A 25,943-nucleotide genomic window follows, 5' to 3' on the forward strand; every position below is an offset into this window, starting at 1 on the left:
AGCCATGGGATTTCTCCGTCCCAATCAGCCAAGATGTATGTGTAACTCTGTCCCCTATGAATCATTGTCTCTTCCTCTTTCTTGTCTTTGTCTGGCTTTGTCTCAGGCCTCAATGGGTCCTTAATTACACCTGCTGCTTATGTGGGTTTCTATGGAGTGTCATTGTGTCTCTCTTGTCTTTCTAACTCTCTGCTCGGGCTCCCTGGAGTCAGTATACCAATCAAATGAGCTGACACATATTGATTTATGCCATATATTTTTACATTCAACATTCTGTTAAATTCTTTTGTAATCATTCCTTTCTTTCCTTTAATTTTTTTTGTTTACATATATGGTTTCATTTACTGCTCCTGAGTTTCTTTCGCAAGCAGCTAGCTCACATTACCCCAACAGTCTCATCTACAAAATGCACATGCCTCAACTGCTTCCAAGCGACGAACTTCGAACGATTCGACCGCCGCATACTCCAAATCTAATCAACGACATCACCAACTGCCTGCCGTGAACGGAATCCCATTGTCAAGGAACTCGTCGAGGTCTGGCTCCATGCAGGGCGATACGGGATATCTTCTACCTAATCGAGTGGATGCCTTGGGGAAACGGGAACCCGCCCTTAGTCGAACTGGCAGTGAAGCAGATAGCCTCTTGGATTTGTCTGGTCGAGAATCAGCCAACCGCAGTGCTGTGAACGTGATGGAATCTGGGGAACAGAAGAGTCACAAGCTTTGGTTCGGGAACGAAGAATTAGACAGTGCCAATTGGATCCATCGGGACAAATTGGCTAAAATAGAAAGTGAGGAATTGCAACAATTTGGTATTCAGTTCCATCAACAACAGGTTCGTGCCGGGAGTAAATCAAGCAGCAGACGAGGGCGGAGCCACGATTCCCATAACAATACTGCAAATGGAATCGCGGAGCCTGGGGAACAATGGCCTGGAACTCGAGAAGAAAAGCGCCAGCGTATCACATCACCCACACCTATTGCATATGAGGAACAGGAAGGACGTAATACCACCGATATGATGGTATTTGATGACCCCCGTTTACCTGAAGAAATTGCTGCAGATCCGTACGAGGACGGAGGAAACACTTACCATGTGTTTCGCCAAGTTTCTGGACTTAGGAAAAGCTCTTCTAGAATACCTGTTCTTGCGACGAGTCCGCACCCTATCCCACTTGAACATCTTGAACGCGAATTCCCCCTAAATCGCACTCGAAATAATACGCTTGGGAGCGGAGATGATGATAATATTGCATATGCAAAGACTCGCAAGTTTAGCGATCCAATACAGATCGCAGCTGATGATATTTCTGAACCCAAAACGCATTCACAGCCGCAGTCACAGCCGCATCCGCAAAATCAATCAACACCCTCAGCAGAATCTACACCTCCTCCCGGGAGTCGACCGTCCAGCAACAGCAACACTCAACAACAGCCGAGTTCTCCCGTCAAGTCCAAAACAAGCACCAAACAGACAACCACCACTCGCAAAACATCTGTCCCACCTAATAATCGCAAGACATCGACATCTAAATCCAAAGCCACGGCTAGTAGCAGTAACAACAATAGCTTTTCATCCAGTCAGCGTCCATCGACCAGATCTGGTGAAAACCGTCCCCAGACTGCGGTGAACCGTCCAGAAGGGGATCCTCCATGGTTAGCAACCATGTACAAACCGGATCCACGTCTCCCGCCCGATCAGCAGATTCTTCCCACCCACGCGAAAAGACTCCAGCAAGAGCAGTGGGAGCGAGAAGGAAAGGTCCCTTCGATGTATGACAGAGAATTTGCGCCATTGCCCATTAATGAACTTGATAAACCCACCCTACCCTCTCTGGCTCTCGATGTCGAGAAAGCACAAGAAACAGCAACAACAGCAACAACAAACAACAACCAAACCCTATGGCCACCAACGCCAAAATCTCCAAAATCCCCAGACCTCAACAATCGGCCAGGCACGAGCGGGACAGATCATGGCGGTTACAAAACTATACCAACCGTGCAGTCCTCTCTATCTCCCAAGCCATCGCAAGTGTCGAAACCTCACCCTCAACCTCTGCCTGCAGATGATATGCCTCCTGTTAAGGAGAAGGGGTGTGGTTGTTGCATTGTCATGTAAATACGAATCGGAGATTGGCATGTATTTCACTCTTCATCTTTCTCCTTCGTGCAGTCAGAAAGTCGGAGGAAAGAGGTATATCACCTAGCTTTTTACTGCCACCCACTCCATGAAGATTTTTTCTTCCTCTTTCCCTTTGTTTCATATTTTTTCAGAGAAAAATATTTTGCGACAAAACCCTGTCAGCAAAGTAGCAGCCTTTCCAATGGCCTGTGTCACCTCCTTATTTATCCCTTCGGCATCCTATCTTATCATCCAACCCCCTTCTTTATTTTCTATATTCTCAAATCTTGTGTTAGCTATTATATTTCGACTCTTGTATTATACATTCCAAGCAAAAGTAGCCAGAAGTTGAATTACTGTTTCTCTCTCTTCCCTTCCCCTCTTGCTTTTCCTTCCTTCTTTTCTGTATTGTGAAGCCCAGCCCAGCTGCAGCCCGTCGGCGTTTTTATATATGCATATCCTTGCTTGCTTCCTCTCTCTTTTCCCCCTCTCTTTTCCTCTTCCAGCTCTTTTCTTTTTTTTTGTCTTTTTTAGCAGTGACAGCAGCAGCCATTATTTACTTCATCATACCCCTCCTCTTGATTGTCTATTTGCCAGAGCTTGTTTTCTTTTATCTATCGATTTCCTTCCTTCTTTTTATTTTTATTTTTATTTTTTTTCTACTTTTGCAGCGTATCTATTCTTACGACTTTTATGATTCTTCTTCACTAAACTATAGTTGTTTCCCTTCTCGAGCCAGCTTTTCTTTTTTCCTAGCATGCCTCACTTTTCTTATTCCCTCCCATTGTTTGTTTTCTAACAAATATATCGTCTCAACTTCGTTCCCCGACCTTTCTCGTTGATTCTGAGTTCTTGTAAACTCTATATTTCAGCCTCCGTCGCTGCCGCTACCACCCATCTATTCTTTTCTTATTTTATATCTCGTTTGCTCTATTTCCTCTGCAGATCACCTTCAATCACGGATATACAAACCTGAATACCACTATTAGTCGTCCCGTGAGTGTGCATTTTACAAGATGTGACAGGATGACTCTCTCCCCCTTACTCCCTCCCCCCGCCCCTCCTCTGTCTCTCTGCCTCTCTGGCTCCCTGGTACATAATGCATAAAACCTTCCGGGTGTACTCGTTATTTCACCAACTGATTTCATCTCGTTCCGTCCCTTCCGTCCCTTCTCATCTCGGAGAATAGTTAAAGGAAACAAGACAAGGAGAGGAAAGAAATAAAGGGAAGACAGAAATTATATACATATCAAATACAAACAGAACGATTTCGTTGTCTCAACACCGAAGTACATGACAGTAGCCTCTCTTTGCTACTCCTTTTGCTACTCCTTTTACTCCTCCGCTAATTTGCATATGGTTTTAATATATCCTTTTTCTTCCTCTTTTGTTCTCTGGCCTCTTTTACCGAAACCATTGAAACACACCGTCTGTGTACCTAGCTTTTCTTCTCCCTCACCCTGAGCTCTATGTAAGACTGATTTTAAAGAAATAAATTGAAAGAGCCTGTCTTTGAAGCGGGATCAATCAATAAGCGAAGGAGAGGGCTTTCATCTTTTATAGCTGGCAATGGACTTATGCATGCAGAAGATTTTCCGTCGAAAACCATGACCTCACCATGCACGTTCGTACGTGCATGCATAGCTCAAAAAAAAGAGAAACTTCTCCTACTAGCGAATTGGTTGTATCTGGCAGAGTATATCCTCATCTTCCTTTTTCCCTCATCTTCCTTTCTCTTTCATCCGACTTTTGCGCATTTTAAAGATATCAATGAGCTTGATAGATATCTGACCGCGGCGAATAGGTTCTAGCCATCACTGCATAATATAATGCAGCACGGGGCTCTCCACGTCTTATGTGCATACAATCGAATAGAGCAAAGTGCCTAGACAAAGAATGCGGGGGAGTGGGAAGATGAGGAGAAGGCTTACGCCCTCCTCCGGCCACCTCTCTCCTCCCTTCTAACCTTGGTATATTGAAAGCCATCGCTTATCGGCGTTGACTCTGTTAACGTGTGTAACTGCACATATATAACTATTGCTCAAAAAGTTGAATAGGTAGTCTTTTTCTACGTTTCTCAACAATCTACGCAACTATTTATCAAGATCTGTTGTTGAAATGTCGATCTAATGATAGAAAGAAATGAATTATTTTTTTAGTCCTAGAATCATGAAATATTTAAGATCAAGATCAAACAATTTGATCTGCCAATCACTTTCAACAACTGTCTTTGATATATTTAACCAACTCCCCACCCGCACCCCGTACCCAGTCCTGCTTCCTGCAGTCGATCTCGCCGGCCTCCTTCAGGTGCTCATCTCTCTCCCTCTTAGGTATTTAATGAGAGGATGAATTTTGAAAATGACAAGTGCAAAGCGGCATTATTGGCAGTGGAACCAGCGAAAAACCAACATCAGGCAACAACAACAACAACTCGCGTGAATACATCCTCATTTTTAAAATGAAATTAATAACATCGGATTGGTTAACAAGGATTGATACCTGGAGCTCAGCTGGTGTTGAGGTGCTACATCTCTACCTCAGCAAACCACTTCTGTCCCTTTTTCGTTGCTCCTTTCGTTCACCCTGTTCCGTATCGATTCCACCATTCCCCTGCAAACATGCCATGCCTCATGGTTTCCCATGCATGAAATTCTTTGTGATGAGTGCGGTGGGTGAGGAGTTGAGGCCTCCGTTTATTTCCTCAGAATATTCCTTTTTCTTTGAAATTTAAGACATGGACGGCCACACCTCAGCAGGCGCTGTCATGAATAAATGCCAACATGTCACCACTCCTCCTCGTGGCATTGGTGCCTGAGATTTTCTTCTATAGTTATCAATTTCTTAAAAAGAAAGCACAGAGGTGAACAATGGCCCCTTTATAAAGAAAAGGAAAAGGAAAAGGAAAGGCAGAATATGACAATATTCACAGAATCCATGGTTCAGGGCCTCCTCCGCTCATCTCTAGCATGGCTGTTTGCCATTGCCCTGGTATCCACAGTCACATTCTCATACGCGGTAGCAGTCGTCGTCTACCGTTTATATTCCATCCATTGGCCCATATTGACGGCCCACGACTGGCGGCTGCAACGCACCTCTATGTCTTTTATTATAACGGGATCCGTAGCGGAAAGCTCTATCTTCAGACAAAGAAGCTGCATCTGAAATATGATAGGCAAACTCTCCAAACTGAGAACCCAATTAGACATAGCCACATTCGACAGGTCCGGTAATCCGCATCTCTCCGACCGAAATCCACCTTGGTGATCCGGCAAACTATGACAGAATCTACCATGCCGATACCCGAATACTCGAAATATCAGTCATTTTACAAGGCTCTCCCGGGAGGACACGCCATAGCACCCAGCCCCTTTGCAACCCCAAATGATGAAACATTCCTCACCAAGCGCGCAGCGCTGGGACCCCTTCTCTCCCCCAAACATTTCCCAGACCTCCACCCGATCATTCAGTCAAACACTACAATTCTCGTGAATCGCATCCGAAACCGGCTGTGCAGCGTGGGGAGGATTAATCTGCACTATGCCTTCCGTGCCGCGTCTGTTGATACCATCACGGAGAACGCATTTGATAAGAGGTATGGGTGTTTGGAGAGGGAAGACTTTTGGCAAAGAGCATATTTTCTTCGCGAGGTCGATAGCGAGGTGGTTGTGGGTGTTTCAACTGTTTCCTGCGTTGAAAGGAATATTGGAGATTGCAGTGCCTGGGTGGATGGATGAGAGCGTTATCAAACTGTCGGAATTGTGGTGGGCGAAAAAGGTGGGTAATGTGTTGGATGGTTAAAACTGGATCGGATTGGACTCTAGAGTTAAAGGAAACTAGATTCCTTTCCCCACCCCCTTGAACTTGGATTTATTGGATGAATGAACAAAGTGTTGGCTAATCGGTTTTCTTCTTGAGAATCAGTGCACAGGGCTGGTACGATATAACATCTCAAGGGATCCAGGATGTCAAGAAGAGGGAGAACAGAGAAAAGCAACCATCGTTGAAACGAGAACCCGTGTTCCCCCAACTTCAAATAGGCGACGATCCAGATGTGGACGATCCAAGAAACAAAGAACATAACATCATTGATGTTGCGTCGCAATTGACTAGGAATACGCTGACGATCACAACGTACAACGTCGTTGCGAACAGGGAGATATACAAAACGCTGAGGGCAGAGCTGACAAGGGAGTTTCCCCTTCCAAACTCAGAACTGGGTTTTCAAAAACTGGAGCAGTTACTATACTTGATCCGCTTGGTTTTTTGCTTCCACGTCGCCCTCCATACCAACAGACGGCAAGAACTGTACGTGCTGGGAATTTATTACCGTTGAGATGGTGCAATATAGACTGCTGTCGTCAAGGAGGGCCTTCGGTTAGATCTCATCCTATTTGCTGGAAAAAACCTGCTCTGACAGATTATCATATGGCGTACTCAGAAGGCTTCCCTGCGTCGTTCCCGAATCTGGCGCCGAATTCAATGGCTACAACGTTGCTGCTGGTGTACGTCTAAGTTCAATTTCCTGTGTGCCTTTCTAGTGCGCATAATATATGCAGTCCACTCTGGTCATTGACAATGGCGTAGACAATCGTCGGTATGAGTTCATGGATGATGCACCGCGATAAAAAAAAAAAAAAAAAAAAAAAAAAAGCTCTTCCCGCAACCCGATGCATTTGACCCATCACGTTGGTTGAAAGCTCCTGAGAGCGGTCAAAGGCTGGATCAGGATCTTGTGACTTTCTCAAAGGGGGCCGAGACAGGTGCATTGCCATGCAGTACGTTTTCCCGACCAAAGAGAGATGTGGTTTAGCCCTCTTGAAACAGGAATAAAGGGCGGGGTTAACGGGCTGATCATGTCTTCCAAAGCAGACTTGCATATTTCGAAATATACATTGTGCCAGGACGAAATTTCGCCATTTCGGTGACCTGGGGATTGAGAGAAAGAATCTGGAGGACTTGGCCTCCTGATGATTTCTTTACACCTTACCATCAGGCTGACAGGGAAATGTTCTGCGTTGAGGGGGGGTCTGGGGGTTCCCAGGAGTGAGAAAGAATGATAAATGGGATATCATAAAAGATATTTCTTTTCTTGTATCCATCTTTTCATTTTTCATTTTGAATTATTATTGATAGTTCAAATTTAGGTCATGCTTGGCACCAGCAATCCTCTATAAAATGCGAACATGTCTAGTTACCAATCACCTCGTTCCTCCAATTAACTGGTTATAGAGGGGTGGGCATGCAAGATCCCATGCTGAGAGTTATTCTAACCAACAATTTGGCACACGAATGAGCTAGCTTTTGAACCAGGATGGCCCATCCATGTCATTATGTATGTCATTGGAAAGAGATAACTAGTCATTTCATTTCGCCTGATTGGCGATGACAACATTGAAGTTGGTGCCATTTCGGCGTCGATGCGGTCATTGCTTTAACTACTAAAAAGTTGGTTACAGTGGCAAAACTGGGGAAATGTGAGCCACTTTTGTTTATTTCTATTTATACACTTTTATGCTATTAATAAAGACTGAAATGAATTCCATGCTTGCAGTAATTGTTCTTACAAATCTAAAATATTAATTGACTAACGAACTAGTTGAGTATTGCAGGCAAAAATAATGCAATCTCAGAGTTAAAAAGCTAAAAGTTTTTTTAGTTTGCCTTCCAACAACAAACTACAACACACTCTGTTGGCGCAAACATTCATCTCACAATATCAACACATCAGTTATCACCACAATCATCAACAAACATTCATTAGATGCTTAGTTTGTAAGCCTCATTCTATACCCCCTTGGTAAAGATAAGGCATCTGAGCCTTAAACCCATTGCCCAACATAGCTTCCATATTCCGTCGTTTTTTCGGCTCCCTAGCCGGATCAAACCCAGCAACAATGTCTGCTGTAAAGACGAAGGTTGAGAGCATCATTGCCGATCACTGTGTTGGTGCGTTTTAATTCCCTACCTCCGCAATTTGCTTCTCGCGCGGCCATCAATATCTCTATGAAGCAAAAGAACCCTGTTTCGACCCCTGTTTATGGTGCTATTGTTCTTTAATTAGAACAACCCCATTGCCCATTTCCTCATACCTCAAAGCGGCCCAAAACCTCTGCTGGAAGGGTAAAATAGCTAACAGTAAGTCCAAAATAATCGATTACAGTCGTGTTCTCGAAATCATACTGCTCCTACAGCAGAGCCTCGAAGGCACTTTTGACAGAACTGGGCATACCTTTCTTTGCACTTGAGTTGGATCAAATCAGTACGATTTTAACTCCTCAATCCAGTCTCCTCTCACTACCATTCCCTTCTCCTTCGACTTCCAACCGAATAAATAAATACATAACATGGGTTTCCGATGCTAACAAAGTCATGCAACCCAGAGGACGGCACCGCTATCCAACACGTTCTCGAAGAAATCACCTCTCAGCGCACCGTGCCCAACATTTTCATTGGCAAAAAACACATTGGTGGCAACTCCGACCTGCAAGCCCGCAAAGCTGAGCTTCCCGCCCTCCTGCGAGCTGCAGAAGCTCTCAAAGCAAATGTCTAAGATACACCAAGTAAATAAATGAGGACCTCCTACTATACCAGGTTATTCTGTTTCTTCACGTCCAATGGCATTAGAACGGGCGCAGTAGTGTTGGGGAGAGGACAGGGATGCCCTCACGGGTAGATGCAAGCAATACCTCGATAGATTGATTGTGGGATAAGTCAACGGGATAAATGGTTTTTGTTCTTCGAACTTCTATGGAATTGAGTTGTGTTAATTGGGGGATTTTTTTTATTACTTCACGCCGTATATAATTTGGGTTGCTATCAGCAACATTAATAACACGTAAGATATACACAACAGCAGAGAAAAAATAGCAATTGCATGTCATGAACCCATCCATTCTGGCTTACATCAAGTTTTGGCTATCCAAATCATATATGCATGGAGAGTTTTAGAAAGGAAAACAAGGAGTATAATACAATATCTTGAGAAGAGGAGAATACCTCCCACAACATGTTGCGTAGGGAATTTCTTCCCCTCCGCTCCTTAATAAAAGACGGGAAACCAAATTTAGCTTTTTTTTTTTTTTTTTAAAAAAAAAAAAAAAAAAAAAAAAAAAAAAAAAATCTGGAGCCCCATCCTATCACGCAATTCTCTGTGCAACAGTCCCAACCGGCCTCTCCACGATCTGCATAATTCCATCAACGATACTCTTCCTTGCTCCCTCGCTCGCGACCTTCTTTCCCGCCAGATATCCCACCCACAACAACCGGCTTACCCGTTCATCCTTTACCTCCCCCAACCAAACCATCGGATTTCCACTCCCAGTGTCAAACATCGACTCCAACCCGCCCACCTTGTTCCGGAGAAGATACAGAATCTGACCTTTTGGTACATTTTTCCTTACCCCACCACCAAAGAGCGTCTTAAATTCATTAATCGCATTCCCAAAACTCTCATCCGCAAACTCAGACACTACTTCTGCGCCAGCCGGCATGCCAGAACCCTGCTTTGCCGCAAGGGCCTTGGCATATGCATTTGCACTCTGTGCCCGTGCCGTAATAGCACGAACCCAGCCATCTCTGAGATGTAGGAAATCCGTATTCCTCGTAGGAACGATGCGTAGCGCAGTGCGGATCCCGTTTTCCCTAAGAATCTGATTCCACACCTCCTCCCCTTGCTCCGGGTCCAGGAGCATTTGCTTCAACGTCTCTCGCTCTGTTGAGATGAGGGAGGTGGCAGGGACAGCACTCTCGTTTACAGCAGAAACGCTTACGGGCGTTGCAGCTCTTCGGACCATCAGTTGTTGTAGAGCTGCAATATCTGATTTGGCGATGTAGAGACCCACGACGTAGACCTGGATGCTGAGGAAGGAGACGGTGCGAATACCTAGGCCGATTAACGTGTATTCTTCCGTCTGTGAGTTGGAGGGAAGCGCATCGCCCACTCGTCTATCTATGTGCTGGGAACTGCTGTCGGGAAGTTTGATGGATTTGGGGAAATTGGGGATTGTGGAGTTTCCAGTGGGAACTTGTTCGACGCCATCGACTACGATCGTTGTTGGGTTTTCCTCTAGACCGGACGGACCATCAAGTTTGATAATTCTACCCATATTAGAACCTCTGTCTGATTGCGATGGTGTCGATGGAGCCTTTTTATCATTCGGGACATTTTTATCTAACTCCGATGATGCAATAACGGCATACATTCCCAGGCCACTGGCGACAATGCCAGCCAGACACACCACTATAGTCCGTTTACACCGTTGAACAGAGTTGGCAGAGATCTGTGCACTAGCTCTACGTTGGGGGTTCACAGTAAACCGGGACATTGATGGGGTGGACTTCGCGGACAAAAGACGACACTGCTGATGCTGGTGCTGGTGCTGCCGCTGAACACCATGGAGCGGCATGCGGCTCGAAAGTTGGGTTTGGCGGAGGCATTGATACGCGGTGCGGCGGAAAGGGACATGGATGGAAGAAGATGGTATATTCATGTTGGGAATGGGGCCAGTTGGTGGGGGTGTATTGTATAACAACCCCAATTGAAGATCGATTGAAGTTTTTTTGTAGTTGTTGCTTCAACTTAAGGTCCGAAATCTGGGCGACGTTCTGGATGACATAATATCCCCCCCCTTTGTTTTAACTAGTAAAGATAACTAATAGCTAAGTTACTCGGAGTCTAAGAACGCAACAATATTCCCTACTGGCCAATGGATTTGGATAATAGCTATTCCGCCTGGTGAAAAGGGGAATAAATAGACAGATGAATAAGCTATACGGAAGGAAAAAGGAAGCAAAGAAAAGAAATATTTGTTGGGAACAACATCCGCCTGCAAAGCGCCAAGTGGATGCGAAGATTAAAAAGAAGAAGAAGAAAATCAAGATCATCATCACCTCATACAAACAACGCCAAAAACCGTAAAGCATAGACTCCAGGTCAATTCATGCATCATCCTACACCCTTTCCCACTGTCTTCTAGCTACCTTTTCCGCAGTGTTGGCGACCTGGCAGTCATCACAGAGCATCAGCATACATCGATTGCAGAGAAAAAGCCTCAGATTTGAAATCTCGTGGTTTTCTCCATCCACAATGGGCTTCTCCAAAATAAAACCCTGTTCCATCAATTCCGCCACTTCTGGGTACGTAAATTGGCGGGGAGCAATGTCACGCCAGCACCGTTCACAGGCGTAGTTCTGCCTATCGTTAACGTCTGAAGTCTCAGCCTTGGTCCACCTGTGGTAGCAATCGAAGGGGTCATAATGGTGTAAAACGGGTTCTTCGCCAAAGTCATGGTCTCTATCATTCCAGCGATATCTACCGCCTCGGTCCAGGTCTCTGATTGCAGGAGCTGCTTCACCTTCGCCCTGATTCCTAGTTTCATACTCATTCTCGTCATCTCCATCGTCATCGTATGAATCGTCGTCGTCGTCCTCACTTATGTTATCTATACAACCATATTTATGACACCATTCGATAGGCTGAGTACAGTGCCAGCACCATTGGTCACCACATCTGCAGGCAATGTGGCTACAACCGTACATTCGCCTTACTGCTCCACGGCACTTAGGGCAGCGCTTGACCTTCCATTGCTTCAAGAGCTTAGCCAGTTCGGGATCCAATTCTCCTGCATCCTCAGGGCACAAAGCGCCAAGGTGAGCCATCTGCTTGCATGCGCAACATATTTCAATGGCACACTCTGGGCATGATATAAATGCATGCTGTGGACGCGGTGAGGAGGGAAGGGAAGGAGGTGTGGGTGGCGGAGTCTGTAGTTGTGCTGGGCTAAGAGTTGATGGTGGGTTCTCTTTCACTTCCGGCTTGGCCAGTTTTAGAGCAGTCGGGCGGTAATCAGGGGGGAATAGCCTGTAGGGGATAAAGGCAGAACATGTAGGGACTGGACAATACACACGGTTGGCCGTCGACCATTCCTCGTGCTTGGCCTTGAACCGAAGTATTTCCTCTGAAGTAAGGACAGAGACAGCCACTCCAATGTTTAGCGGACCACAGCAACCACGTGGAGGCATCCGGGACTCATCAACACAGGCTGTGGTGAACATTTTCCGAAGGCAATCACTGCAAGTAAACTCCGTACACCTTTTACACGGATACAGCAGGGACGCGCAGACGGAAACAGCCTGGAAACAGACGCGACACTCCTTAGCAGGCTCCATCTTTTCCTCCGGGACAGCGGTGCCTTCTGGAACATAGTAAAATGCGGCTACATTTGGATCTCCATATTGCTCCGTGAATATTTCGTTCGTTATCTCCATCAGGGTCATTTCGAACTCTCTTGTCTCCTCGATATATGCATCTGTAACTGCTGTCACAGCCAGCTGGTATTCCATAGAGAGTCCTGTCTGCGAAGGAGCTTCAAGTGTTTCTGAATGGAAATTCGGGAGCAGGGTAGAAGCGGTAGAGGGGTTCAGTGCTTTTGTCGCCCTCCGGTCAGCGTCGGATTCCTCGCCCACATGAGTGGAATTAGAACAACCCATAGTTGCGGTTGTCAGGATAGATTTATCTCAAGGGAAGAGGAACAAGCGAAACCCTCATAGCAAAATTCTCGGAATCTTACGGTGGATCGATAGATGTAAACCTCTCAGTATATTAAATTTAAGAGCTAATAAGGATGAAACGAGAAATGTGAAAGTAGAACAAAAAAGAACTGGGAGAAGAGCTGAGATTTATGAAGGATTCATTCTATGGTTAATTCTTCGAGTCAGCAAAATATATCATTCCTCGATGTTGGTTTCGCTCTAGAGCTGGCAGGCAGCAGAGCTCAATAGAGTCACTAAACAACGCATTGATGGAGAATGACTGGATGAGCCGCAACCCGCCCACACACAGGGATCCATTCTTAGCTCCAGGCGAGGATGTAAGCAGCACAGGTAGCTTGACTGAGAGCCTGAGGAGTCATCCCATCTGAACGTCTTCTGGCTTCAAGTTCATGATGGGTGAAGTGGGAACCACGCCGAAGGACTGTTTATTAGAGTCATGGAGCCTTACACTAAATAGGGCATCCTGAAAAAGGATCATAATTTATGAGTCACTAGGGCAACTAGTTACGTTGTTTGGCCTCTTAGCTTGAGTGCCCATGCCCTAGGTGGGAATTCCCTATATGCGCCTCAGCCATTCTCAGAATGGCAGTACAGATTTTGAGGTAAAAGGGTGTTGAAATGTATTCATACCTCAGGCATACTTTAGCTGTTGGCATCCTCGATGCGAAGGGTCAGCTTAGCCGTCCGTAGTTAACTATGGCGCAGCCGACCACAGCCACACACACCCCTATCAGCCCAACCGCGGGGTATGGATCTCGTCTTCGCGCAGCACACAGTAGCTTGCACACACGAAGTAAATCCTACCATCAACGAGCAACAACACCGAGTTTCAATTCACGGTCTGATATTTTCAAATCTCCAGCCAAGCAGTGTCTCCTTCCATCTCCCATATCGCATTCAACGCAATCCTGCACAACATCCTCCAATCCGGAAAACAAATTGCTAACCCACCCGTTCCTCTCCTCTTCGCAGGCTGGGTTGCATGGATGCATCCATGGTGCACATATATATCAACCTCATAAGAACCGAAATAGGTATGCAGTTTTTGCAGTCCTATCCAATTGAGATAGAGTGGTATGAATGAGCGTTATTATCGCTCTGGCTCTCGCTGTTAAAGTTGCCACACTTCTCAATTATGTCAACAACAGGGGAATCCTTTGGTGATGCCGTTGAGCTCACACCATAGCATGCTGAGCAGAGAAATCGCGGGTCCTGCCCTGTCTGGTTGATCTTACTCCTGGGTCAGATTGTAGTTGGTCTTCCAGTCTTCGCATGAAAGTGTTGAGAATGCTATTATCATTGTTGTCATTCATTCGTTTCAGTATCAACATATTAGACTGCATCCCCGGAGCATGTCCTGTCAAGTAACTCTGAATAGTTTATCTTTTGAAACCTCATCATTATTGTTGATTGGTGGGAATTGCATTTCCCTGGTTGAACCATGCTATCACTTGCCGCCTTGAATGGATCACTCCTTTTGTGGGTAGGTCAGAGATATCTGCCGCGAGTTACCCCATAGCTCTGTTCAAACTTTAATCCTATCTTCCCATTGTGAATTAGCTGGTTACCAAAATGAGGCACAAGTTCCTGACTCAGAGGTGTATTTGAATCGGCCCTTCATGTCATTCCAGATTTTGAGAAAGACTTTACTTGACATATTGGTCTTCTATGACATCGCAACAGCACCTCTCTTTTGATATGTGTGAGATGTTATATGATTTAGGGCTCTGTTGGCGACTATAGCAGAGGACGTGTGATGATCGACTATATCATTATTCGTATCCGACGAGGAAACAAATGAGAGCGTCATGCAGGCAGGCCCCCGTCCCCAAGGATTCTGCAGAGGTGAATTCAAATCCGGAACGACTCGATATGGCAAGCAAACATCAGCTCTTGTGTTCAGCCCATATTTGAGAGTTCTTCACTTCATTAATCCACGCCTTTACTACGCGAGGAGCTGTCTGCCTAAAAATTGGCAGACGATGGGTTACAACAAACTGTCTAAAGAGCCCCAAGAAAAACCAAAACCACATACCATAGAGGGTAACAGAAAAATAAAAGGTACGCCCAAATACCACCAAGTAAAATGATGAAGAAAAGAAAAATAGATGAATAAATGAAGAAAGGGGGGAGGGAAAAAAAAGAGAGAGGGAGGGAGAATCTAATTCAAAAACAAAACCAGAATATTCTCCGAGGTGGGCATACGGGAATGATATTCCTAAGTCATTTTCCACCACGACGAGCAAAATAAAATCATAGAGTACAATAATACTAGCAATTAATCATCATAATCTCAAACAAAGGCAATAGTCACATACTGAATGCACCTCCTCCCCGTTCAGCCGTCACAAACTAAGCATTCCAACACGAGCATGTTAAACGTTTGCCGCTGGTCCACCGAAAATTCGCACTTGTGGGAGTATCGTATATTGCGAGATTTAACAAATAGAGGGGTTATTTCCATCCTAAATAATCATCTGCGCAACACCTTGGCCACCTAGCGTCTTGCTACTCATGAATTCTTGATTTGTAAGGCCGGCCAATAAGTAGAAAACGCCTGCTAATAAGAGAAAGAAGGCGGCGGCAATAAGACTGGTTGCACTGACAATAATGCTCAACCATTGAATGATACTGAGGATGAGGTACATCAGAGCGCGCATATAGTTTGTCGTGAAACGTCGGACAAATGCATCGAATTTAGACGACGTCGGGCAAATTCGTAGTAGGAGAGGGACTTCCACGAAGATGAGAAGGAATGATGATGCTCTATATGGCTATATTAGATAACTGCGCTATCTTAGAGGAAGGTTGGGGGGGTTTATCAAATGATGCCACTTACAAGCAAACTATACTAAAAGCTATCACTCTGATGTGGAATATATTCGCAATTCCCAGAGCAAAACATAGGAGTATGCATAGGACACCGGTCCTGTAGGAAATCACGTTAGTTAATTCAGACGAGAGCCAAGACCGTGGCCAACGATAGACCACTCATCCATGTAGTCTGTCCCAAAGTCGACCACCTGCTCCAATTGCCAATATCTTTACGATAATCACGATACGCATATAATATAGCCAAACAGCTATATCCAGTTTCGAACAGGCGACAAAGGCTGCTGAAATTTGCTTTACTAACCATTGCCCATAAATACCTGTCCAGGGTCAGTTTACGCCATTCCGTCGTCGTGACATAACAGGGAAATCAAAGAAGACCTACTGAAATTCCTTGACTTGAACTCTTCTGCGATGGTCATTTTGAAGACTGTATAGAACTTGCCCGAGAAAGACCGGTATTTGTTCGCTGATGAAACTTCACGCCCAGCTCTGGTTTGCGCTGAAGGACTTTGGGATTCCGTCGAGACAAGATGTCCACCTAAGCAATGAGTTTCGCCGTTGGTTACAATCGAGAGAATGCCGTTCGCTGAGATTGACAGACTAGAAGTTGGTGATTTACGTCAGGGCAAGTTTTGAGGTCTCAAAAACCGCGAAAGGTCGAACGTACCAGGTCCCCCAACCGGCTTGGAAAGGATGTAATTTAATGGTCTTTGCGCGCAGCACACACCGGGAAATCCAATGTAATTAAGTGAAGGAGAAGATCAAGCGCAAAATCTAGGAGTCCGGATTCCAGCTCTATTTTCTATCTTTGTGTTGCTGATGCCTTTTGATAAGCGATGCGCAAAGTGGCGGAACAAACAACTTGTCTAGGAAGTTGTTTGAACTCCTGGTCGCTCTACTGGTTCCGAAGTAAGGTTGCCGGCTGTTGAGAAAGAGTATAATTGCGCGAAAACTGGTAAGTAGAGTTCGTTAGGATGAAAGTAGGTATTTGAATTAAGTGGTTCGTGTGGTTGAGATGAGCTGCTTCGAGACATGAATGGCCTGATCAGGTTCAACCTGCTGCTGACGATTGGCGCTAGTCCTATTTTAGAACGCCAAGCCTACCACCCGTTGCAGCTTCGGGGAACCACCCACAACAACAACAACCTCACGCGCGTAGACTCCATGGCTTATCGCTAGGCTGCCACATAAAATTGTTCCCCGAAGACGGATATGATGATACCAAGGTGCCAATCGTATGACACGCAGATGATGGGGATATTTGTCAATTAATGGCTGGGCGCAGCTTATGTTTGCCTACGTAGCTGGGGCACCGTGAAGCAGTAACCCGACTGCGACTTGAGCTTTTAAATAGAGAGTTATGTGGGACCTTTTAACAGCTAATCGAGCTTACTGCCCCAGGTAATGTACGTACAATTCTATATACTAACTGGGTAGAGCTACAATATTCACTTGCAGCCAATTTTGAAAGAAGGACAATAGGTTCTTTCGATCTCAACGCGGTTCCGGGAGTTGGTCGATGATGTAGCAGATTGTTTTAGAATTTCCTTGCTGGTATTTGCATTTTGCATTCCTTCTCCAGATCTAAAACAAAATGGAAACGGACAGTAGCAACGGGAGAGACGTAAACCACATGTTCTTCTTTTTATGGTAGGAAGCACTGTGGCCAGCGTCTGCGTGGACCATATTATATTCCCGACATATATTCTGGACAACGCTCCCGGCCACACCATTATAAAACCATCAGTGGTATCGAAATTTTATACACACCAAAATCTCCCTCGCAACACTTCCATCTCCGACTCCCATTCGTACTTCGATAAGTGGAATCAATATTTATTGGGGATAGACGAGCTTGAAGATGTCATTGAAGACGTAGAAGCTTCCTGTCCCGTTGGGACGGAGATGGAAGACTTGCGAGTAGTTCATCGGCTTTGGTTCCTCATCAACCTAGAATCTCGCGATATTTCCCGCATTAGCAAGCACTCGAGGAGGCATTCCAAGAGCAGAAGCTGATTGAAACTCACGTTTAGGGCACCAGTCACGAGAACGACAACCCCGCCCTCCTCAGTTGGCTGTGCATCGATTGTCGACTGGACATGTGTAACCTTTTGGAACGGCAAGCCCTAGTTGACCAAAATCAATACACTTGAAATAGAATTTAAAAATCACTCCAGCCACTGCTGCGTACTGACCGTAAGTCGTTCTATGATCGCGTCGGTACCTAGGACAGAGGCTGTTTCAAAGGTTAACATCGAATTGGGACGCTGTAGCCCTCATCATCAGCTAATTATACATCATAGTTGTTCCTAAGCTGCTCCTCACATACATAAAGGTCTCGAAGAGCACTTCGCTTAGTATCGAAAGTGTTATAATAGAAGGAAACGAATTCCTCTACTCAGAGAATGGGTCGTTAGCAGAGAGGTCCAGCTCTGTCCGATTACTAGTGATAAAAGGTCAAGGTGTGTAGGTCTTACGAGCAACAGTTGCGTAGTCTATAGGAAAGCGATATCCGTTAGCGATACTCGTGCCGGTTATGTCAAGGAGAGATGTTGGATCAATGGTTGCTTGTAGGATAGAGGATCGGTCGCAAAGGAAATCACGACGAGAAAGAAGGACGCAGGACAAATGAATCATAAACTCACCAGTCATATTGTATAGGATTTATAGAAGAAACTCCCTGGTCTATGCGTCACGACAATTTGATCAAATCTCCGCCAGTGTTGATGGTTGGGATTAACTGCCAGGAATGAATTGTAGTGGGGTTACAAGTAGTGTAGTAAAGGGTTTTTGCACTCAAGCGAAACAAACATCGCTAAAAGGGGTTAGCTTGGCAGTACCTAAATTCTTCGCGATGTTGCCATAATATATTCTATCAGAAAATTCAACTTATTATATAAAATCAAACTGAGAAGATATATGGATGTGGAGGTCTAAAATAAACAAAATATATTGGGCACAATCTACACCACGTTTGAATAAAAAGAATGGGAAGCAGTACTGTACATTAAAGGGCTGAAATGAAAGAGACCCTAGCACTTCATGAAAAGGGGTGCTCCACAATGAACATCAGTTGGAATCTGAATCCGCAAACATGTCTTCCGCTTTGGGTCGACGACGTCGAGGAGCAGGTTGGCGCTCAGTCTCAGGTGGCTTATTTAGAGGGACTTCGGTAAATGTATTGTCGCCCGACGGGTGAGAAGTTTCACACCCTGCCGCACTGGGTGGTTCGCTCTCGTCCATACCATTCTCATCCAGCGGCTTACCATCCAGGTCCTCCACATCACTATCCTCCATCGGAATGCCATCAATGTCGTCATCCATAGGCTCCCCATCAACATCATCGTCATCGGGCATCGGCACCCCATCATCATCATCATCATCATCAACAACAACATCAATGTCCATTTTCTCGCTTTCCAAACCGCTTCCCGTATCTGCGGGTGCTGTATTGCTCTCTTCGTCAACCGTTCTCCATCTACTCTTTCCTTTGCTACCAAAAACACTTGTAGCTTTCTCCGCTTCTGCACGCTTCTGTTCTTCAAGCTTTTCTTTTTCCGTAAGGGGTGGTTTCTCAAATACCTGAACAAAATGTTCTTGGCTTGACTGAGGGAAAACACACCAGCCTTCCCATAGAGACAGAAGGCTGCCAATACTTCTCCTCCATTTTTCGATCTTCAGCCGGCCCCAAGCCAACTCCTTCTCCAAGCGTCCAAGATGCTCAAAGGTTTTGTGTGATTTTAGGGCTGATTCAAATAGTTGCCGATACCTCCAGGCATGCCGCACCCCGCTTGTAGATGACGAGGAGAGGATGTCAGAGATTACGTACAAGCCTATCAGCTTAGCAGATGAAGTATCTAGAATTTCTTTTGAGGATGGCTTCGTGGAAGATGGGATAATTTGGTTGTCTTGCTCCGTGTTCGCCTCATCAACCTCCTCAGGTTTACCACCACGAAGCTCCGTTTCCCGTCGTTGGCGTTCCGGGTTAGCGCTAGTAAAAGCAAGTGGATTGGTAATGTTAGAAACGATCATGTCCACAACTTCATCAGCGCCGTGCCCAGCATGGCGAATCGCAAATGAGGTGACGCGAGCGACATCGCCCCTTCGTAACTTCGAATTTGTAGTAGGGAGTTTTGCAAGCAAATATGCGAGCTTTGCTTTCTGGAGGGGATTTAAGTGACCAATACCATCACTATTACCTTCTAAAGTTCCGCCATCAAGACGTCTTTCATCCTCCCTGTCTGAATCATCCTCATCTGAAGAATCGTAATCTTCGTCGGATACAAACTCATCCATTTTGGTAACATACTCAAATTGTAGATGCTTCTCTGGGGGTATCCAAACTGGTCCACTTTCGAAAACAGAAATAGGAGAAGGTCGCATTCGTGAGTGCCTCTTCTTAGTTCTTCTTGCGCCCGTTAAGATATCCCATAACTTCCATCTGTACCACACCCCACCCGGACTCCTTGAGTCCCATATCCAAGCCCATTTCTCGTCCTTTTGTACTTCCGCTCTGCTCATAAGCAGTGCCTCAAACTCAGGACCATAAGTTAAGAGATTTTCCAAAGTTTTGTGGATGAGTTTTAGCTGCTTCAGGTCAGATGGAGGTTTAACCTCAACTTGCAGACTAGATCCAGCCCTCCCACCATAACCTGGCCCGTAAGACGACGGTGGTGCAAAGCCACCACGATGACCACCAGGAGTGCCACCACGACCAAAATGACCTCCCGGGCCCTGATTTGTTGGACGTGCTCCGAATGGCTGGGAAGTGGAAGAAGTCAACCCGGTTACCACTGGCATGGTGGAGTTGATGGCGGCTGATGAGAGGTGTCGTGATATTGACAGATAGTAACCCCATCCCAGATATTTATTCTGCAATGAGCTGACGACAGTATCCATCTCAGTAGCAGCTGTTCCTTTTGCCAAAGTCACAATTGCAGACCATATTTTTCGTTCTCCAGCTCCTTGGGCGCTTGTCGATAAGATCTTAACATTATCCACAACGAGTGCATGTGAAACAAGAGCTTTGACAACTGCCGGAGACGTTCCCGGTGGCAACGAAGATAGATGAAGGGTGGGCTTAGCTGCAGCTCTTTCCGCTTCCTTTTTGTCTGTGACCTTGTCATCCTCATCATCAGAAGTCTGAAATGCTGCGGCGGCGTCAACATGGGCCGGGGAAGGGGTCTCGAAAGCGAAAAGGCCATGTGACGGTTCTCTGTCCCTATGGGATGCCTGTAGCGTTTCGAACGGTCGTTTTCTCGAACCAAAGGGATGTGATCCTCCCAGATTCCCAGATCCGGATCTCATCGTGCTACTTGTAAAATGTCTTTTTGAAGGGGCGATCGGGCCACCTGTGTGCCCGCTGCCTCCATGACCATATGGACTTGTCCTCTCTCCAGTGCTTGGGCGCGTAGACGTATCGCCATCGTTTTCAAATGATTTCACAAAATCCTCGTAGACAGCTTCGGTTTCTGCTTTTTCTCTTGCCCGTTTGGCTTCAGCTTCCGCTTTTTGGCGCTCGAATAGAGATTTCTTGGCGGGGGCGGACAGCTTAGACGACAGATCAGGAAATCCCTTGACTTTTAAATCTTCCGGCATTTTGCAATTGCAGCTTTTGCTCAGCTTATATGCTGACGGTGTATTTGTGTGGTTCATTCTTCAAGATTCGAAGTTTGCGTTTTGAAGGGTTATTGGCGTCAAGCTGAGGTAGCCCTTGATTGAGCTCGTCTCAATTGCCATTTTTGCTAGTTAAACTCAATAGGCGCGGAGGCGCGTGTGCTATGTTTAACCACACCTCGGAATAATATCCCAACTACATGTAAGACGGGCATCAGCTTTCGTTAAGTTCACAAATATCAAGCTTAGGTTAAGAGTTATACCATTATAGTGAAAATGACGACCCCAGCCCAAATTCAAGCTTTGCTACGCTTCCTTTCCCAGGACTCGAAGCTGCCCCTCGTCGTCGCAATGGCAAAAGCGAAGGAACTTCAGAAGGCCAATCTTATCACGTATGCGTGGCACATCATACATATATATTACAGATATATCCTTTTACGTTGATAGAGCAGTAGCTAACAGCATGTCTCTAGTCCGGAAGAGATTTTGAAAAAGGATCTTAGAACGCTTCAATCTATTTTGGGTGAAGAGAAGGTTGCAAAACAGGTCTCGAATGCTGCCCGTAGAGTTACTTCAAAGAAACGTCCCCATGAGGGCGACGGCTCACCTACAAAAAGATCTAAAATGTCTGATTTAAGCTTAGATGCATTATCTGCCTCTCAGCTTGAGTCTGCGTTGGTCCTCCCATTATCGACCAACGTAGACGAGATAACTTCAACTATCTTGTTGACAAACCGAGCGCCTCTGGTCCTCGCCTTTGCAGTTGTACTGTTAAAATATACAATGCCAGAACAGCCCCTATCAAGCAGACTAAGCTTGGCTCAAGCGGTTGTCAGTGCCAACAGCCGGAGCAAAGCTGTTAGTCTTGGAATTGAGACTGGTAAAAGCGCAGAAGACGAAGGATGGGGCCAAGGACAACCAACAGTGAAAGTCCTCGGAAGAGAAATCAGCGTTTTGAAACGGTGGGGATACAGTTGGGATGAGAAGGACCCGCCGGAGAAACCTACGGACGGTGTTTCTGATAAATTGGAGACTCCCAAAATGGAAAGCAACGAACACATCAGCTCAAAGACTCAACCTGCTTTGTGGGGATTAGATCCGGAAGCTATGAGAAAGTCAAATAGCAAAGCCCCAAAATCACGTCTGATCAGTCCAATCCTCCCAATCCACAGGCCGGAGGCAGCCCGCAATTATTTACTAAAATCGTTCACGTTCCAAAAGCCAACGGATTCGGCCACAGATACAGCAAAGAAGAATCGATCTGCTTCAGATTTGACATCCGAAAAGGAGAGAGCCCTAGCTCTTTTACTCGGTGCGATTGATCTCCTGTGCCAGTCGTGGGTATCTGTGCTCAGTCAGGGCGAAATGGATGGACGAGCTTGGTCCTGGTATGTGACAGTTCGTCCAGATATTGAAAGCGGAATCACTGGCTGGGGCCAAAAGGGTTCTGTTCACCTCTCCAAAATCCTCGATCTGAGACGAAAGGGTTGATGATTTGATTCAGCAAGTCCGTCTTGAAGACAACAGACAACTACAGGACTCACATGCCTATTGAGTTGCCTGGAAGCTGGGCACGATTTCTTCCCGCACACAAGCCCTGTTTCGAATTCTTCTCACTTGCTTTGTGTCCTCAAGCTCCAGTCCCAAAATGGAAGTCTATATCTTCTCTCCAGATTTGAGAGGAGCTGGAACCATTCCAAACATTCTTGTCAGAATCACACCAATATACGACCCACCCCAGCTATGTCCTTTGTACGCTCTTGCAATACTCTGTCAGCACACATTATTAACGTTCCCGTAAGAAGGGAAATTCTGGGTATTCGGTTGTGTGCTCCCGAATTCGTATGGCCCAAAATATAATATAAAATTTTAATTTCAAATTCTAATCTATCCATGTCTATACGCACTTAATGCCCATTATTCGGAACCCTGAGTCCTTTTCTTGATGATATAAGATTATGTGTTTTATCGGATAACTGTTTTTGCATAAACGAACACAACGACCATGTCCCGATATAGCCCGAGCCTCCGTACGGAATCAGGTTGCTTCCGATCGCTGCTCAAGCTGAAAAGCCACCTACAAATCCAAAATCTTTCAAGACAGTGATTCTGTTTGCGAGGGCAGTGATTAATAATCGATCACTTCTTAATCCTCTATTCTCCTAAGTCCTGCTTCTCATAAACTATCCATCCACTTTGAATGTCAGAGTATCCAATTGTCGCTGGTTCAAGTTATAAGAAGGAAATAAACTTTATAACACTTCTTATAATTCAAGATTAAATGCTTTAACATGATATTAGACTCATATTCTTTGAATGGCGCTTATATCTATAAAGAAATCTTTTCGTTAAATATTTGATAACTTGATAGTAATGTAATATTAACAATATAGTCAGGTATTTTTTCATTAGCTAACTTTGACAGTATTCAGTATTTAACAGTATTTATTGTGATAATGTATATGAATTGATAATGTCATTAAAAATTGAAATTCAAATTCAAATAATAATCTAACCAACATTTAATAATTATATATAAAAGACTAATGATTCTGATAAGCAATTTATTGATTAATTATTTTTCAATTATTTTATTTCTTACTATTTACCGATGAGGGTTTTCTGCTCTTTCAAAACACATCATGTAACATAAAACTTTTGACACCGGATGTGTTCTTTACTTCAAGCTTTGTAAGTCATTAGATGCTGTTAAGTTTTACTCCCTTTTCAACATTCATATCTAGGTGCTGAAAATTGTGTAAGGCAATTAAATAGAGGTGTTTCAGGTTGGTAGTACTGGGCTCAGAGTCCATACATGTGCAGAAGTAGTGCAGTTACATTAGCTTAGTTACACGTTTACCTCTAAACACATTCAAAATTGAAAAGTGAGAGCCATAGCACTTGTCTCCCTTTCAGCAGGATATTGAAGGTGCATGTGAAGAGGGAATATGCAAAGAGTGAAAATCATCCTTATGACATAGTTATTGAATGACGTTTCAACTTCTTTTAGCACCTGCACAGAAGCATCAAAAGGTCAGTAAAAAATATAATTGAAGATAACTGGTAAAGTTGACTGAATCCTAATAGAGTCATAACATCTTGATTCCGATTTGAGAAAATATAGATTCCTTCGTTTTTTCACCTTGGAATACTGGGAAATAAGCAAAGTAATGTTCAGATGTTCACATTCTCAGCAGATATATTTTCCTTTGACTCCCGAAATTAAAATCCAGGGATCTAGCTCAAGATTTCACCAGTTGAAGATTAACTCCATTCCATGATCCACATATCTGAACATTGGATAGTTCCAAAAAGTATGAGAAATATACTCTGTTTCATGTGACGATCGGGAATGGAAATTACAAAGCTTGTTTTCCAGACCCTCAAGTTAGTTAATTATTTTTCCTGCTGCACGGAACAAAAGGGCTCGATATAGGGCCGGAAAGGACAGATAGCCCCCCGGAGAGAGTTGGTGTTGTCGCTGCAACGGCATCAAAACCTTGCGCTGCAGTTATATACCCTCTAGATGTTATCATTGGCCGTTGGAGTCTTCGTTCCCTGAATATTTCTTGTCCTTGACCCTGGCCCAAAGGTGGATAGTTCTCCAGGAAGGAAATATTGTTACAAGGATTTGGTGGTGCGCTGGCAATTTGTCTGTTGGATGAAGGCGTGAAAAAGGGTGTCATCGAGAGCGGGGACCAAGATAGATGCTAAATGCTGATGGGGTCTTGGTGAGTCAAAATTGGTTGGTTTCAAGAACGAAACACACCACCTCCTAGAAAGATATTGATTTGCTACAAGAATTCTTACTGTTACTTGGGAGCAAGAAAAGATAAACCGCGGCCAAATGGTCAGTTGGCCCGAAATATCACCATTCAGTCAAACCTCCTTTTCAAATTCGCTATAATACCAGTTTAACCTCACTTCCTCAAGAATGACGCTATTACTCCATATTCCGTACTCCATCCCGGAATATTCTTAAGCACTGATTAGTCACCTAGTGTATGTTAGTTAACTAGTGTAAGGTTGCAGTATGACGCCCGGCTGCTTGCAGCCGACATGGCGGTAATTAGCAGGAGTGGGCGTATCCATGCGGTATGTTGATATCGAACATTTCAATCTAGACGACATTGAGTCAGAGATTTAGAGGGTAGTTATGGGGGATATGTGGAGGATATACGGAGTAGGAATTGCTGAGATGAAAAGTGTAGTTTACTGCTGGCCATATACGGAGCATGTGACGTATGTACAGAACTGTGCATATTGCTCTTGATATCAACAGTACTATAATTAATAGATAATTACACTCACCATAGATGTTTGTTCTCCTGAACAGGGCATACAGTCGAGAGAGTGAGTGTGCCACCCCCAAAATATTACATCGAAGCGATGCTTGAGTTTTTCATATTGAGTTTAGCTTTAATTAGGGTTACGGTCCGTTTGCTAAGCGCACTGACCTGTACTCCGTACTGCGCTCCTTATTGATGCTGGAGAATTGAGCCACAGGAAGCCCGAAAATATAGCCATCGGTGAAGTGGGAAGTCATATTGCTCAATATGAATATTCCCAAGAGTCGTTAATAATAAGTACTTAGGAAATAATTAACTAACTAGTTAACTCGTAAACCAACCAGTTGGTTAAATAAAAGAAAAAGTATAGAAATAAACGTTGTGGTTCCTGGGCCCTGGTAACTTGTCTGCCATGGTTAGGCCAGGTCAGCTACTAAGGTTCCTCCACTGACAATCAAGCCCCATCACCCCCGTCCCAAGAGCCAAACACCCAAATTTCATCACTTTTTCACTTAAACAACCTTG

The 25,943-nt window shown here is 44.8% G+C and overlaps 9 protein-coding genes across 9 annotated transcripts in view; 4 read left to right on the forward strand and 5 right to left on the reverse strand.

Annotated features, from left to right (window-relative positions):
• The window catches only part of PADG_00527 (uncharacterized protein), a gene marked incomplete at both ends in the record, with an annotated part of 2,274 nt that extends 153 nt beyond the window's left edge, over positions 1-2,121 (forward strand). Inside the window, one exon of the mRNA XM_010757571.1 lies at positions 394-2,121. Coding sequence (XP_010755873.1) covers positions 394-2,121 — 1,728 coding nt within the window. The remainder of the gene's footprint in view (positions 1-393) is intronic.
• A 3,296-nt stretch (positions 2,122-5,417) lies between these two features.
• Positions 5,418-6,752, forward strand: PADG_00528 (uncharacterized protein; the record flags this gene model as incomplete). The annotated part of the gene is made up of 5 exons (XM_010757572.1): positions 5,418-5,796; positions 5,825-5,901; positions 6,056-6,432; positions 6,566-6,629; positions 6,684-6,752. The coding sequence occupies 5 exons, from the start codon at positions 5,418-5,420 to the stop codon at positions 6,750-6,752; spliced, it is 966 nt and encodes a 321-aa protein (XP_010755874.1).
• Positions 6,753-8,021: 1,269 nt separating this feature from the next.
• Positions 8,022-8,677, forward strand: PADG_00529 (glutaredoxin; the record flags this gene model as incomplete). The annotated part of the gene is made up of 3 exons (XM_010758081.1): positions 8,022-8,073; positions 8,288-8,386; positions 8,508-8,677. The coding sequence occupies 3 exons, from the start codon at positions 8,022-8,024 to the stop codon at positions 8,675-8,677; spliced, it is 321 nt and encodes a 106-aa protein (XP_010756383.1).
• A 586-nt stretch (positions 8,678-9,263) lies between these two features.
• Positions 9,264-10,616, reverse strand: PADG_00530 (uncharacterized protein; the record flags this gene model as incomplete). Its single annotated transcript, XM_010758082.1, has 1 exon — positions 9,264-10,616. The coding sequence occupies one exon, from the start codon at positions 10,614-10,616 to the stop codon at positions 9,264-9,266; it is 1,353 nt and encodes a 450-aa protein (XP_010756384.1).
• A 460-nt stretch (positions 10,617-11,076) lies between these two features.
• Positions 11,077-12,615, reverse strand: PADG_00531 (uncharacterized protein; the record flags this gene model as incomplete). Its single annotated transcript, XM_010757573.1, has 1 exon — positions 11,077-12,615. One exon carries the CDS (start codon positions 12,613-12,615, stop codon positions 11,077-11,079), a length of 1,539 nt encoding a protein of 512 aa, XP_010755875.1.
• Positions 12,616-15,143: 2,528 nt separating this feature from the next.
• PADG_11110 (golgi apparatus membrane protein TVP18) lies at positions 15,144-15,932 on the reverse strand (the record flags this gene model as incomplete). The annotated part of the gene is made up of 4 exons (XM_010758408.1): positions 15,144-15,444; positions 15,518-15,607; positions 15,815-15,830; positions 15,896-15,932. 4 exons carry the CDS (start codon positions 15,930-15,932, stop codon positions 15,144-15,146), a joined length of 444 nt encoding a protein of 147 aa, XP_010756710.1.
• Positions 15,933-17,349: 1,417 nt separating this feature from the next.
• PADG_11111 (Ran GTPase-binding protein NTF2) lies at positions 17,350-18,165 on the reverse strand (the record flags this gene model as incomplete). Its single annotated transcript, XM_010758409.1, has 5 exons — positions 17,350-17,463; positions 17,541-17,639; positions 17,709-17,780; positions 17,843-17,907; positions 17,991-18,165. The coding sequence occupies 5 exons, from the start codon at positions 18,163-18,165 to the stop codon at positions 17,350-17,352; spliced, it is 525 nt and encodes a 174-aa protein (XP_010756711.1).
• Positions 18,166-18,582: 417 nt separating this feature from the next.
• Positions 18,583-21,111, reverse strand: PADG_00533 (uncharacterized protein; the record flags this gene model as incomplete). The annotated part of the gene is made up of 1 exon (XM_010758083.1): positions 18,583-21,111. The coding sequence occupies one exon, from the start codon at positions 21,109-21,111 to the stop codon at positions 18,583-18,585; it is 2,529 nt and encodes an 842-aa protein (XP_010756385.1).
• A 294-nt stretch (positions 21,112-21,405) lies between these two features.
• PADG_00534 (uncharacterized protein) lies at positions 21,406-22,620 on the forward strand (the record flags this gene model as incomplete). Its single annotated transcript, XM_010758084.1, has 2 exons — positions 21,406-21,521; positions 21,603-22,620. The coding sequence occupies 2 exons, from the start codon at positions 21,406-21,408 to the stop codon at positions 22,618-22,620; spliced, it is 1,134 nt and encodes a 377-aa protein (XP_010756386.1).
• Between the last annotated feature and the right edge of the window lie 3,323 nt (positions 22,621-25,943).

The sequence above is a fragment of the Paracoccidioides brasiliensis genome (genome assembly GCF_000150735.1).
Source record: "Paracoccidioides brasiliensis Pb18 unplaced genomic scaffold supercont2.1, whole genome shotgun sequence".
In the NCBI taxonomy this organism is placed as follows: Eukaryota; Fungi; Ascomycota; class Eurotiomycetes; order Onygenales; family Ajellomycetaceae; genus Paracoccidioides; species Paracoccidioides brasiliensis.